The 14,716-nt window shown below is 42.7% G+C and overlaps 1 protein-coding gene across 3 annotated transcripts in view; it reads left to right on the forward strand.

The window, feature by feature from the left end:
* Positions 1–14,716, forward strand: part of COL5A1 (collagen type V alpha 1 chain) — a 237,398-nt gene that overhangs the window by 190,481 nt on the left and 32,201 nt on the right. For 2 of the 3 annotated variants that reach the window (XM_044992343.1, XM_044992342.1), the window contains exons 35-42: positions 618–662; positions 1,853–1,906; positions 2,530–2,583; positions 7,127–7,180; positions 9,701–9,808; positions 10,650–10,739; positions 10,865–10,918; positions 12,445–12,552. In XM_044992343.1, coding sequence (XP_044848278.1) covers positions 618–662; positions 1,853–1,906; positions 2,530–2,583; positions 7,127–7,180; positions 9,701–9,808; positions 10,650–10,739; positions 10,865–10,918; positions 12,445–12,552 — 567 coding nt within the window. The remainder of the gene's footprint in view (positions 1–617; positions 663–1,852; positions 1,907–2,529; positions 2,584–7,126; positions 7,181–9,700; positions 9,809–10,649; positions 10,740–10,864; positions 10,919–12,444; positions 12,553–14,716) is intronic. The other variant, XM_044992344.1, reaches the window with a different exon arrangement.

The raw sequence follows: 14,716 nt of genomic DNA on the forward strand, positions 1-14,716 counted from the left end.
CACAACTGTAGAATTCTTTAAACAAAACAGCGCTGTTTATGAAGATTGATGGTCTCCCATTGGCTGGCGCATGCAATAGGCATTGTTCTCTAAGCCAACCAGGAGTCAGAGGGTCAATTACACCGCGGGCAAGCCGCTCTGCTGTGCCAGAATCCGCTAGATAAACTGATTAAGTCAATATCAATCGCTTGGCATAATGGCAATAAAGCCTTTGTAATGAAACATTGTTGCAGCAGCACTGGCTGCTTTAAAAATAAATGTCTCGGCTTTGTGTCAACATTAATTTTTGATAAGTACTTTGGCTTTGCCGCAGCATTTATCTCACAGAATGAGACTATTATCTGGTAGAAATCTCCTAAGCTCACTGACATTATCTATTATATATTTGTATTCAGCAATGCAAGGGTTCGGAGGGGGCCAGCCGGGGGGGGAGGTGAATCAGTCTGTTGCTCATTTGTCATAGGCCATTGTTTCCAATACAGTATTATTAATAAAGAGGCGGGGAGGATCAGGGACAGAAGCTGAGTGATGGCCCCGTTTCGCCTGGTGCCATTTAGGATCTTTGTGTGAAGTGGCTGAAATGATTGTTAATACCGTGTTTTATTTATTCTTAAAAGGGCAACTCTGGTGGTGATGGGCCCCCTGGTCCTCCTGGCGAAAGGGTAAGATAATCCAGATGTCGCTACAGCAGAAACAATTGAAATGGCTGTTCCTTTAGCAAAGAAGAAAAAGCATGCCTAGAACAGGCCATCTTTAACCACAAAACTGATCTTGAGTTTCCCAGTACCTACCTGAAACTGGGATCTGTGGACAGCTCACCAAAAGTCATTCAAAAATGTGAAATTCTGGTTAAAAATAAGGGATGAAATTCACCCTTGTGCAGGCAGCCAGCACAAAGCCTAGGTACCACTTAAATCCCATTTATCCCTTCAAGACAGGGCTGAAGTGAGACTTCAGTGGTGTATAGTCAAGGTGCTGGACTCTGTAGGGACGAAGGTCACCCATGGTGAAAAGGAAGAGGGAGAAAGAGCTATCCACATTCGTCCATTAACAAAGCTGAGCGCTAGTTCTCTGGAGACATGGCACCTCTAGAATTCCTGTGTCCCTTTTCCAGGTGATCACTACAATGTATAGCTTGGGAACCGTCCAAACAATAGGAGAGTCTTGTTTTTTTCCTTTGTTTCTGTGTTTCTGCCTGTAAATTGTCTATTTGCCAAGGGCAAAGACAAAATTACATTCATCTTCCTCACAGAAAACAATGTCTGTGTTCTTTAGTTACACCTCCTCACATCTGACATTGTGTGTAAGTGAGCGAGACGGGGAGGGAATTGTTGATGACCAGAAAAAAAGGCAAGAGCCAAACTGAAACCTGTAAACATGCTGAATTACTGGAGCTTAAAAAATATTTGTACTCCCCAGTTAAACTGTTGCAGAGGGAAATGCCCCTAAAGTCATAAGATCAATTTGTTTTAGTAAGTCTTTTCATACCGTATTTGAGATACAGATTTTAGGAACTCCTATCTACCTTCCACATCAACCCTGGTGGGAAAAGATCTCATTGCAGAAATGGAGGGAGGTGATCAATAGGTCTAAAGACCCACTTATGATTTACAGCCCCTTTTCCAGTTAGACCAAAGGCTTTGGTACTTTTGCCCAGAGGTATTTATCATTTATGCACTCCCTTTAAGGGTCAAGTTTACTCAGTTACTGCATGCAAGTTACTGATATTTCTTTGGTAGCAAGGCTAGTGCTACATGTCTCTTGTCAATTTGCTTTCCAAACTCCTGAGCTAGTTCACAATAAAATGTGTGTTACGTCTAATGCACTTTTACTGGATTGTTTTGCATCCCAGGGACCGCCAGGACCTCAAGGACCAACTGGATTTCCTGGACCAAAAGGCCCCCCTGTAAGTAACACAATTCCAGAATGAGCAAAGAAATATGCTGTGCGTTTTCCATCCAGCTGCTATCACCTTCACCAATTCAGTCTTAGCTTCTTCACTGACAATTGGTCACATACCCAACAAAAGGCATTCGAGAGGCACGCGTGTTAATAGTGCAACAGCTTGGGATTTTAACTAACCAAACAAGATGCTGCTAGTAATATACAATCCACTCCCTAAGGACTCAATAACGTTTACAAACCATCAGCCCTCTCTTTGCATCACCTTTACACCTACAACAGCAATGTGCCCAGAGAAGCTTTTTTGGGGGTTCTTCTGGTGGAGTCAGGACTATTCTCCACCTTTTGATCTAAAGGAAGACTCTCCATTGGTTTCACCATCTTTGGAGGGTCTGTGAAAAAGGGCCAGCTCTTGCAAGGCTCTGAATGAGCCCAAATCCCATTGAAACAAATGGGAGTTGAGGATACTCAGCATTTTGGAGGGCTGGGTCCAAACATGAGCAGATCTGATTCCATCCGGCGGAGAGCATTGGTACTGCTATGCACACACCAACCAGTATGGTACAATTTAACGGGGTACTATTGGAAACCTGTTCAAATTCCTTCTTGTTCTTTTTTCTTCTTTAGGGTCCACCAGGGAAGGATGGATTGCCTGGTCACCCCGGACAGAGAGGTGAAACTGTAAGTAACTGGAAACCTTGGGTAGATCATTAGTCCTGAGTCTGTCTTGCTGGTTGGTTCATCTAAACCCTTCTGTGTAGCTGAGGAGATGTTGCCACATGTTTTATTCCAACGGTTTGTGTTTCTTCAGCTACACGGGAAGGTCTATGGGAATTAACACCTTTTTGAGCAGGACTGATCAGTCTAATGACGATTTGCAGGAAGGCCACCCATTCTGCTTCTCTCTCTCTTTTTCTCCCTCCGCTCCCCCCATCACTCTATGTCATGCATAGGGAAGACACCAGGAAACAGATACAATGAGAGCAATCCTTCAGCTCTTACACTTCTATAACGTGCACTTATCAGTGGAGAATTTGTGCGTGTAAGAGCTGCAGGATCAGGTAAGTGGGTATTGACTTGTGATTAGGACATTTCAACTTCCATTCTAGAGTGGTAACAATTTGCTGAGGTCATCTGTGTACCAACAGAATAACACAAGTAAGAAAGTATCATATTGTTGGCACTTGCTTTTATAGTATAGGAAAATGGAGAAAAAGATACAAAGTCATACCAGTTGGTTTCCATGCAGTCCCAATGGTCATACTCCCTCTGTAACTCCAATGATCTACACTTCTGATCTTGCCTTTGCCAGAGGGGAACGATAGTCTATTTCTTTGGACAGCTCTTTGCTGGACTTTTATGGAAACTGTCCATGTTTTCTCTCTCTCTCTCTCATTACTTCCCAAATTTTAAAATGTCTGTGCTCTGATTACATTGTAAAGTTATTCGAGGTCTGTGATATCACATGTTTTAATTTGAATAGGATTCATCCTTTTCATCAGAGGAAAATATTTAACACTACAGTTGCTTAGGTCAATGGTCAGTTTTCTCAGCACTTCTATCTGTTCTTCCACCTAGAACGCCGAGAATAAATTCTACTTTTCCTTCTTAGAACATCACACTCCCAGCATGAAGAACTATTGCACAGCAATAGGGAATTACAGTGCAGTTTTGGTGTGTGCATATCTGGAGGAAGGCTAGTCGTGGCCAAAGTTATTGGCTGTTTTGTTTGCTCATTTTCATCAGGAAGGTGAAATCCTGACATCATGGAAGTCAGTGGGAATCTGGGAACTCAATAAGTCGTCTGTGTTTTCTGTACATGCCCGTGTATGCAGCACACTCACATCTACCACTGATGCTGCCCTTTATCTAAAGCAACTCAAGGGGACCAGGCAACGTTTTGCCCAAGCCCTCAAGATAACCATATGCTAAATGTGGCTGTGACTCAAGGAGTGGCTCCTGGCTGTCTAGTTACCCTGTTGTGTATTCTCTCTCTTTATATGCATACCGCTTTATCAATTTTAAAGGATTTTATTATGCAGATGTAAGCATTGTTTCTCACCAAAGGAGAATGATGAGGCATGAAGAAGGTATGACAATATGGCTGTTTTCTTTGTCCTTTGGGAAAGTTTGCATAAAGGATGTTCTGCAGCAAAAATGTATATTCTTCCAATGTAAATTTTTGGATGCAGTGATTCATAACTTTCTGTTTTGCCTCTTTTGGGTGCCTTTCTTCAGCTGGTGGTGATCCAACTCATTTGCTACTGTTATAATTGTGCTTCAATCAACATTGCATGCTGCATGCTAGCAGATAGATGGCCGTTTGTTTGGTATTTCATTTACGGGAAAAATAAAACCTCTCTACTGAGCTTTGCATTTTTCTTCACTGCCCTTCCTGGCAGATAAGCTTTAAAAAGGCTTTGCATATTATGCATTTTTCCCCTGACTTATCACAGAAAAGTTTAATTAATTTGCCTGGCATTTGGATAAGCACGGCAATGCAAATACGGTGACGTGCAGCGCTATACATTTATGTACAGTCGTTAAGAGTGGCTTTGTAGTGACACACATGGTACTTTAGATCAGTAAAGCTATATTCTCAGATTAATGTAAAGGTGAACTGAAAGGTTTTGACCTGCTGAGGTCGAAAGGTGGCATTTAGTTTCTCTGACATCATCAATAATTCCAGGAGGGACACCTGAATTCAAGTACGCCGCAGGCTTTATTCTGCTTGCATCTGATGTCATCAGCTGTTGTAGAAAAAACCAACAGAGCATCACACTCCACGCTTGGCATGTAAATGAAGGAACAATTGGCTTTCAAATAGCTTGTTCAAAACCTTGTTTAGCTGTAGTTTTCTTCATCTTATTCTGCTGATGATTTGCCAATACTAGGCAATTGCTTTCAGAAAAAACATTTCAATTCACCTTTGACTGGAACAAGCCCTTCAGGTTTAATATTTGTTGTATATTCTGCTAGGGGATCAAACATACAAGTCACGCAAGGACCAGTCTGCAGAAGTAACCTCCAATGTTGTGCCTTCAGTTGTACAAGCACAAATACTTGCAGGCCCATTTTTGATAACTCATACACCATCTCTTGCTGCCTTTCAATATATACCGTACACTAAACGGGCAAGTACAGTGCTTGAATTCACGAAGCTTGAATTCTCAGGATTAATGCACCTGACCAAATCAATATTATTAAACTCATTCAGAGATCTTGTTTTCATTGTTGCTCTGTTTCCTTATGCCCTTATGAGAAAGGGATGGGAAGTAGGAGGAGACGAACAGAAAAACAGATGAAATAATGGTTCCAAACTGGTAGCTGGGCTGGAGCACTCTATAATGGCATGCAAGAGATCCCAGTTAGGGTCCATATTCCACTTCCCTTTCAGTCCAGCATGCATTAGGGATGCTGAAGCATCTTTGGATACTTGGTCATGATGTCAGGTTTAAAATTTGAGGTGTATAAAATGGAGAGAATCATAAGGATCCTTGTTCGAGTTTCAGGCAGGGACTTGGAGAAAACCCTTCCTCTTCCTCCTCCCCCCCCCAAAAAAGGAGAGATGGCTGAAATATGTTGCATTTTCCAAATTTGGTGATTTTTATATTTTCCCATAACTGCCCCACTCATTCTGTGATCTGCAAGCATCTAGAGTTGTGCTCAGTAGCTGTCTAGCATGTCAGAGTAGTGTTGGTTTAAAACAGGAGGTCTCAGACTTTTGTCCTGGTGACCCCTTTCACACAGCAAGCCTCTGAGTGTGACACCCCCTTTATACATTAAAAACACTTTTTTATATATTTAACACCATTAGAAATGCTGGAGGCAAAGCGGGGTTTGGGGTGGAGCCTGACAGCTCGTGAACCCCCATGTAATAACCTCACGATCCCCTGAGGGGTCCCGACCCCTAGTTTGAGAACCTCTGGTTTAAAACCTGTTTATCCATCTTCTGTGGCAGAAAGAAGCTCCATCTAAGACCCTTAAAATAATGTTGATTAATCACAAATGCAGGCTACAGAATTAATGTCAGTAGTGCATCCTCTGAAGAATTACCGAGATACCTTGTGACCTAGGAAATCTCAGAAAGAGTCTTGATGGCTACAGTACATGGACCATAGTTGCTCCTTAAATAACAACTTAACTAATTTGTTCCTAGTGTGAATAACTCGCGTTGAGGTCAGTGGAGTTATTTGTATCATATACTCTGTCCTGTGTCAATAGAAGTTACTTGCACCCACATGCAACACATGACAATGTGGATTGGGAGTTTTTAAAGCATGCTTCAGAGCTGAGCTGTATTAATTTTGCTGAACAAGGGCCTTCAAAGTTTGTGAATTTGGTACTGCTCACCTGTAGAGCCCACAAGAGAGTAAGTGCCCAAGAATACCTCTGCATCAATGAAAGGAGAGAAGAATGTTTTCGCAACTTTTCAAGGGGCTGCATTAAACAGCTTCAGCTGGAAGCTGCCAAGATTTCCAAATATAATTTCAGAAAGACACAAAGAGAAATGTGTTTATGGTTTGTTTGTAACAAATGTTGATTAAAAAAAGTAAATAGCATTTGGAAACTCAAACACCACATCCTTGTGCTACTCTGTTAGAACCAGGAAGTGAAACTGACTGTATGCGGAAAGCGAAAGGCAGCAGTCCAGTCTCAAAGCTGGGACTGAGTGAAGCACAAAACAGAAACCAACAGCATAAGCAATAGGAATAAAGGGAATTAGATTTTTAAAATTCCTTCAACTTTAATAATCTCACGTGTTATTACTAAGACCGACAAAGATTTCTCTTTTAATATCTCCTCCAGGTTCACAGATTCTGGGAAAAGTGTTTTACAAATATATATGTCAGGCCAGATCCTCAGATCAGTGTAGTGCCATTGAAATAATAAAGCTCTGCTGATTTATGCCCACTGAGGGTCTGCCCTGTATATGATAAACAACTAGTTCCTTTACTGAGCGTTTCCCCTAGAAATCACAGCCATAGTTGAAAGGGTTTGATAATCTCTTTTTCTTGTTTTGCCCCTGTGAATAAATAGAAAGATATTTTCCATCTCCTGTTTGATTTCCTCCTTTTATTGTCTTTGGGGATTTCCATTCTTTTATAGTCGATAGTAAGTTTTATCAGAGCATGCTGAGCTTGATACTCTCAAGTAGCATGCTGAGATTCTTGTATTACTATGTCTTGAGGCTAATCATGATTCATTTTTCTTTTTAAAACAGGGTTTCCAAGGCAAGACAGGTCCTCCAGGCCCTCCAGGTGTTGTTGGCCCACAGGTAAGAAATGGACGCAGCATTCACAGCTGTTGACAAACCACATCAGACTATAGACATTCGTGTTTATCTTAGCTAATGGAACATACAGACCAGAGGCTGGGATTTTCAAAGTGGGGCTATGGAACAGCGATAGGTATTTGGCATCTTTATGTTCCTGGTCAGAGATGGTAGTGAACACCCAAACCTCTCTTTTTTTTCATTGTGTGTTAAATTTAACTCTGAAGTTTTCACTCACCAGCCCAATCTGTCACGGCATTAGGGATCTCCCAGGATAGAGCTTTTAGGGGAAACTTTCCTCGATGTCCCTGGGAAGTCATCATGCTCTCATTCTGCTCAGTGAAATGACTAAAGATTTGCTTCTGTATAACTGAGAGTAAAAGTCCAGGCTCTGATTTTCTTAATGCTGGTGTAAATCAGGTAATGCCTATGAAATTAGTGGAATTACACCGGTTTAAAAATTGTTGTAAGATCACAATCGGGCCCGAAATTTGGCCCATTTGGCATCCTGCCTCCGGTTATAATAGTCCGTATTGTAAGATGTTAAGTAACCAAAGCTTTAAAAGCAATATTGAATGGCTACACAAAATATGGGCACATTGGTACATTTCGTGGCAATGCAACATTTCTGTTAAATGTCATCATAAGGAAATGCATCACTATTTAATGTATTCTTAAAACACTGCTAGAGTCTACAAAACCCTTTCAGCCCCAATGAAGTCAGTGTGGCTACCTACTTGAATAAGTGTGTGCTGGATCAGTCTCTATAATATAATTTTTATTGCTAAGGTTTTAGAATGAATGGGGACTGATTATATACGAATTCTCCTTGCTTTGATTACATGGGAAGGTGTTCACTGTTTAATTACATAGTAATTAACATGTCTGCTCAGATTAATGGCAAAGTTCAATATTAAAGGGCAAATATATGATTATTTCCATCTTCTAAAACATAAATTTGATTGTGTGGCAATTGCATTTGGATCTACTAAGTATAATTAGTGTAATATGCAGGACTGTGGCCTCACTGTTTATCATTCAACCTACAGTAAGTGTCACCCTGCACTTTATCAAGACACACAGAATCCCCTTACAATTACATGGTAAAATTCAAAGTAAATACATGATTCTATGTGAATCATATGTTATCAAACACCATCATTAAAAGATTAATTACCACCGAGTAACATTTTTCTTCATATCAGAATCTACTTTACGACAGAAATTCCAGCATAATTCCTGTGTTGTGTTCTGTTCTATATCTGTTGTTATACCATGCTCAGCACCATTAGTCCTCATGTATAGTACTTAGGTGATCAATAATTATCTCATGTAGTCATAAAGTTAATCAATTATTCATGCCCAGTACAAGAAAGACATGGCAGGTTATAGTGCACTTTGGAAACTTTCCAATAAAACCTTAAGCATAATAATAATGTTGCAATTTATACAGCTACTTTCATTCTGAAGGATCCTACCACACCTAACAAACTGATATACAAACTGTACAGAGATGCAGTTTTATCCTACACTGGAATGAAGTCCCTCCCGAAGTAAAACTGAGTGTCTTATTAACAGTGCACAGTGACACTGTTAGGACAACGACGTGAAGAAAATGCTGTAGCCAGTTGAAACTTCAAGGGGAAGTTAGATAGAATGAACAAAATTGCCTTTTCTGGATAACAATGCAAAACAAGTATGTAACTGAAAGTAAGACAAATGGTAGCTGTCCATTGTGGTCAATAAAAATACTACAACTGAGCAAAACCAAGTAGGAGCTATATGAGCCTTCCTGATGTTTCATTTCTAAAGTTGGTGCTTGAGTAATAGGACGTTGATGTGGTGTGGCTACTCTGACCTAGTTTAGGTGATCTCTACGAGGAATGCTCCATGCATTTGATATGATGGTTTTCAGTTTTGGGTGGTAAAAGTGGCCTGAATGAACATGGTGACCTTTCAGTGCACTTGTTGTTTCAGTGTTACAGGCCCAGGTAATAGAAATGCTGCCTTAGTGAATTAAAAGTGGCAGCTGTGGAGGGAAAACAAAAGACACACACTACAAACGACAAACTTCATCTGATTGTGTTTATTGAAGAACTCCAAGGGAATTAGCTTTCCATTTACAGTGCCTTCCCGAAGATTGCACTAGCCTCCCCCGAAAACATCGCTGGCAGAAGAAAAAGAGAGTCTGAAATGGGGTCCACATGTTTTACAGAGATAAGCCATGCTTGGGCACCAGCATCTGCAGCTTTTTAGTCATCAGTGAGGGTTGCCAGATTTAACTAGGGCCGTCCTAAGAGTCACTGGAGTTGCTGGAGACTGGCCTCACTCGCAGTGCCAGCGAGCTTGATAGCATGCTCAGTCCTAGCACCTCTGGGGGTGGGTATTAGCAGGAAAGGGCTGCCCATTAAAGGGGATGGATGGGTACAGCTGTGAATGGCATTCACTGATCTACAGACTTTTCTCATTCTTTGTTTCTCTAGTATTGAACTGTTCCCTCAGTATCTCTTGGTCTTTTCTTAGGGTCCTACTGGAGAGACGGGTCCAATGGGTGAGCGTGGGCATCCAGGTCCACCGGGTCCACCAGGTGAGCAGGGTCTACCTGGCCTGGCTGGAAAGGAAGGAACCAAGGTACATTGTTGGTACATTTGATCTGACTTCATATTCATTCAGAGCTCAGATATGCATTGGAGCATAATGTTCAGGCAACAGGGATGGAGGAGAGGACCAGTTCTGGTTAGAATCAGGCTCATTCATTCTGTCTGAGTAATGAATGACCCCTGGGGGTCTGACTGGATAACACTGAGAGGTTAATTTTCAGAAGTACTGTCATACACCTCTAGCAACCTGGCTGCAAGTGCAGACTAGGTCCTGGGAGCTGAACTGACTGAGATTTGCATTACAATGCTCTTTGGCATGAGCTGATCTGAGAACATCCCCCTTTGTGAGCAAACCGTATAGGGTTACATTTCTATTTGTATGAAGTTGGGATGGGCCCAAGCCAGAAACCCCAAACTGTACCACCTGTCCCTCACCTCCAAATTTTGGAGTGGCTGGACATGAACCTGGATCAGAATTTCACTATGAACACCTCTCTTGAGAACGAGCTAAACCAGAACTAGGGACCTGAACATGCCCTGAACTTTAGGAGCACAGACCTTCAAAATACAGATCCCACATCCAAACCTGGATCTGAACTCTGCAGCTCCATCCCTGTCAGTGGCTTCTGTAGACAATTACTAGGTGCTTCAGCTATTCATGTTTAACAAGAGGCCAATATGACACGCTGCTGATCAGTTGATCCTGTAGCCAGGGGGAATGTAGATAGATCCTAGGCTGGACAGATGAAGAGATCAACTTCAGAGCAGAAGCTTAGTGTTTCAAATCCTCACAAGAGTTTGTATATCATTACACCCCGGCCAAAGGAGCCAGGCCCTTACTGATTCTAAACTACTAACCTTTCCCATTACAGGGTGACCCGGGACCTGCCGGCCTTCCAGGAAAAGACGGCCCCCCTGGCTTACGGGGCTTCCCGGGTGAAAGAGGTCTCCCTGGCCCAGTTGTAAGTAAAAGCTCCTCTTGTCCTTCCCACTGGAGTGATGCAATACATAGTGTTATGTGATGCAATATGTAGTACATCATATTTTCCAATGAATGACACTGTTTCTTCTCTCTCTTTGGTTGCAGGGAGCTCTTGGGCTGAAAGGCAGTGAAGGTCCCCCTGGTCCACCAGGCCCAGCAGTAAGTATTGGCTCTTTGTCATTTATTGGCACTACCTAATACATTACAGGCCTAGTAAGTAACTACTGAGGCCTAATCACTGTTCACAGGCAGTTACCCATTTTCCCTTTTGGTGTTAACTAATCAGTATTTGAGTATCACTTTATTTTAGGAGACACATGTAAAATGGTTCAGTCACTGTCCTATAACTCTGTTGACCATACATGGTGTGCTGAGGGGACGAGATGGCTCAGGGCATTGGCAACATGGAGAATGAGCTTTTAGTTCTTCTTCAAGTGCTTGCTCATGTCCATTCCACATTAGGTGTGCGTGCTCGCCACATGCACCGGTGCCAGAAGTTTTTCCCTCAGCAGTATCCGTAGGGGAGTAGCTCTGGTGCCCTCTGGAGTGGTGTCTGCATGGCGAGGTATAAGAGGCCTTGCCAGCTCTCCCCACCCTCAGTTCCTTCTTGCCACCAGTGATGGTGCATAGAATGTTTGCTGCTCTTACTAGCATTGCTTAGGCTTCGTTCGGCCGAACTAGAGTTCTTGTAAAGTTAGTGTACATAGCGACAAAGAGTCCTGTGGCATCTTATAGACTAACAGACGTATTGGAGCATGAGCTTTCTCCAGTACATCTGTTAGTCTAGAAGGTGCCACAGGACTGTTTGTCACTTTTTACAGATCCAGACTAACACGGCTACCCCTCTGATACTGCGTGTACATAGTTAGTAGTTGAGGTAGATAGCCCTTAGCCGTAGTTAGAGTTTTGTTAGTCCCGTCGAGGACTTAGCCGGGGGATGGGGCATGTCCCAGTCCCCAGGCTTTAAGCCCTGTGATCGCTGCGAATGGCCCATGCCTGTGAGCGATCTGCATAGTAACTGCCTCAGGTGCCTCAGTGAAGGGCACATAAATGATATGTGTCGAATCTGCAAGTCCTTTAAACCTAGGACCAAGAAAGAGTGTGAGATCAGACTCAAAGTGCTCCTGATGGAGTCCGGCTCACTCTGGCCCTGGAGCAAAGGTCCGACTCGGCACCCAGCACCATGGCATCGGTGCATAGTGCCCCGCTGGCGACAAGCCGGCACCGATCCCCAGCCAAGAAGTCAGTGAAGGTCGGTAGGGGACAGTCCCCAACTCTCTGCAAGGGGAAGAACAGGGCTGAGGGCAGATTCCCTGTTCAGAGCAGCCCTTCCAGAAGAGAATATTCATCATTAAACCCTTATTGCTCTGCTACATTAGCAGTAAAATGGCTTGTGCACCCGTTCCAAGCTCTGATCATGTTTACCCAGCAACTGAGCTCCAGTGCCACCCATTGAAGAACCCAGCCATTCCAGTGATTTTAATTAAAATAAAAATAGGCAGGATCCCTCGGGCATATAGTGCAGGATTATTGCATGGCAGTCACACCATCACACGCTCTCTTTTACTTACCGACTTTTGCACTTAATACATTTTCTACGTCCTAATTTTTTAATTTTTCTCCCTCTGTTATTTTTAATACATGTGATGCCTAATGACTGTTCCATTCTCCTCCCCCGCCAACAGGGCTCTCCTGGTGAGAGAGGTCCAGCTGGGTCAGCTGGCCCAATTGGTTTACCAGGAAGACCTGGACCCCAAGGACCTGCAGGACCTGCTGGTGAAAAGGGTGCCCCAGTAAGTATTGTATCCAAGTTAGAGTGGGTGAAATATGCCTCAGTGTGGGTGTGCGTCTCTGTGCCCATTCCCCCCTGTGGAAACTCCATGGCAGGCACAGTTGGGGCTAATCCTCTGATTCTATGTTTTTCACGTTGTCTATGAGCCACTTATCCCCTCTACTAAAACCCCAGGCACAGTTAGCTTTCCTGAAGGCAGCAAACATGTTTCAATCCACGGCAGTTATAGAAAAGAAAATCGAACCGACCTATTCAACTGCTTCCCAACGCTGTACCAAGGAGAGATTTCTCTAAAGTTGTATTCTGGGAGACTTAGTAAGTGCTAACTGGTTCTTTTGATATTTTCTCAAAACTGGTGCAACCAGGAGGGTAGGCCTGTGTGTAGTAAATCCTGGATGACTCAGTGCTAGATGAAAGTCAAGTTGTTTTCTTTTGTCCGCAGCCTTGCCAGCTTTTCAAATCGAAATCCTGCTGTGTGGGTGTTGGCAGATTTTGCCATTGTAAGCCCAGGCACTGGAACTGCCACTCTCTGTGCTGTGCGTAAGAATAAACAAGTGAGGCAAGGACAGGCAAAAGAGAAAGGCGGACACATTCCCCTGAGAGCAAATTGCTCTAGGGAACCATCTTTAACAATTCTTTTCATTCGACTGGAGATGTGGGTCTCTGTTGAAGTCGATGGGAGTTTTGTCATTGACTTCTAGGAGAACAAAGCTATGCCGGGGGAGACTGCTTTTGAAAATCTCACCTGTACTGTAGTGGAAGTATTGTCTGTCTCTCCACTTCCCTTAACCATGTTAGACTGAAGCTACAGGTGAGCCCTGCAGTGGGAATGTGATCTTGCAACATCTTGTTGAATGTCTGTTCTACAGAACGTGTGTATGGTCCAAAGGTCAGAAATGGCTTCAGGCAGAGAGAGAGGGTGTGTGGACTCTATTCTCAAAACAGGTGGTGGAGGTTGAAATGACAGGGCATAATTCCTCTTGGTGAAAAGCACTCTTAGGATGGGTGCCTGGGCAGTTCATTTCACCCTCAGCATTCTACTTTGATGTCAGTCATTGAGTTGTGATTCAAAAATTGCACTTTTTCTATGGAGTAAGGAGGGAAAAAAGCTCAAGAATAGATATTTGCTAAGATCCTACAGCGTTGGGCCTCAGTGAAAGAATCTACCTGATAGATGGGTGGGAAAGTAGATACATAGATAGAGACCTGAAGTGGACTCTGGCTGTGCTCCTGCAATATATCACTTTGTGCATCCACAGGCCTGAGAGAACCAGCAGCTCTTTCATTCTGCAGGAATATCTCGTATCCTTCCATGTGAGAACTGGATAGTGTGTAGTTCATTATTTAAAAGCGTAGCTCTGTGCATCTCCTTTGGAAGAAGGCTATTTGCCTAGTCGATGCCACGCCTAAGCTGCTATGCGGATGTATATCACTGACTGTTTGCTTTTGAATCATGCTCATCGCAGTCAGCCTCATGCCCAGGGAAATGGCCAAATGCTGGCCTCAGAGATTTCAGACTGAAGTAGGACATTTGTGTTGATTTATTTGTGTTATTAAAGGTGATTTTTCCCCCCACTGATTCCTGCATTTGATGGTTTATTGAAAGCTTTAGCAGCTAGTCCTGAGGCAAGAATTTCCTCTTGAAACAGCTTTATGAACATCTATGCTGCAAAGTATATGTATAACGTGTTATTGGAGAGATGAATATGCAATTTATCTGGCATCTAGTCATTTACAGTAGGATTCAGACACAATTAAATTTTGTGCTAGGGAAGTGGAGAACATCAGCTCTTCAGCTCATATAAACAAAAGCGAATTCAATTGATGACTCTGTCTGAAGGATACAAAAAAGTAGATATTTAAGCAGGAGGCTGGCAGTGGTTGCCTTATTCATTGAAAGTATTTTTCAGTGGTTCATAAAACACAGGAGAGAATAGGTCAATGGCTCTGGTACTGAAGAAAGAAGGAATTCTATCTATTCCATATATAGAACTAGCATTTACTCTTCATTAATTAGAGTAGGAATTGGAATCAATAAGATTTGGCTCTTGGAAATGACAAATGGTTGAATAAGTTTTGTTCATCACTCAGAGAAAGAGACGGGATAGAAGAGTCAAGATAGAATGTTATGATACCATAAAAGTAGCAAAATCTTTGTATTCACA

Source organism: Mauremys mutica, chromosome 18, assembly GCF_020497125.1.
Source record: "Mauremys mutica isolate MM-2020 ecotype Southern chromosome 18, ASM2049712v1, whole genome shotgun sequence".
NCBI classification, from domain to species: Eukaryota; Metazoa; Chordata; order Testudines; family Geoemydidae; genus Mauremys; species Mauremys mutica.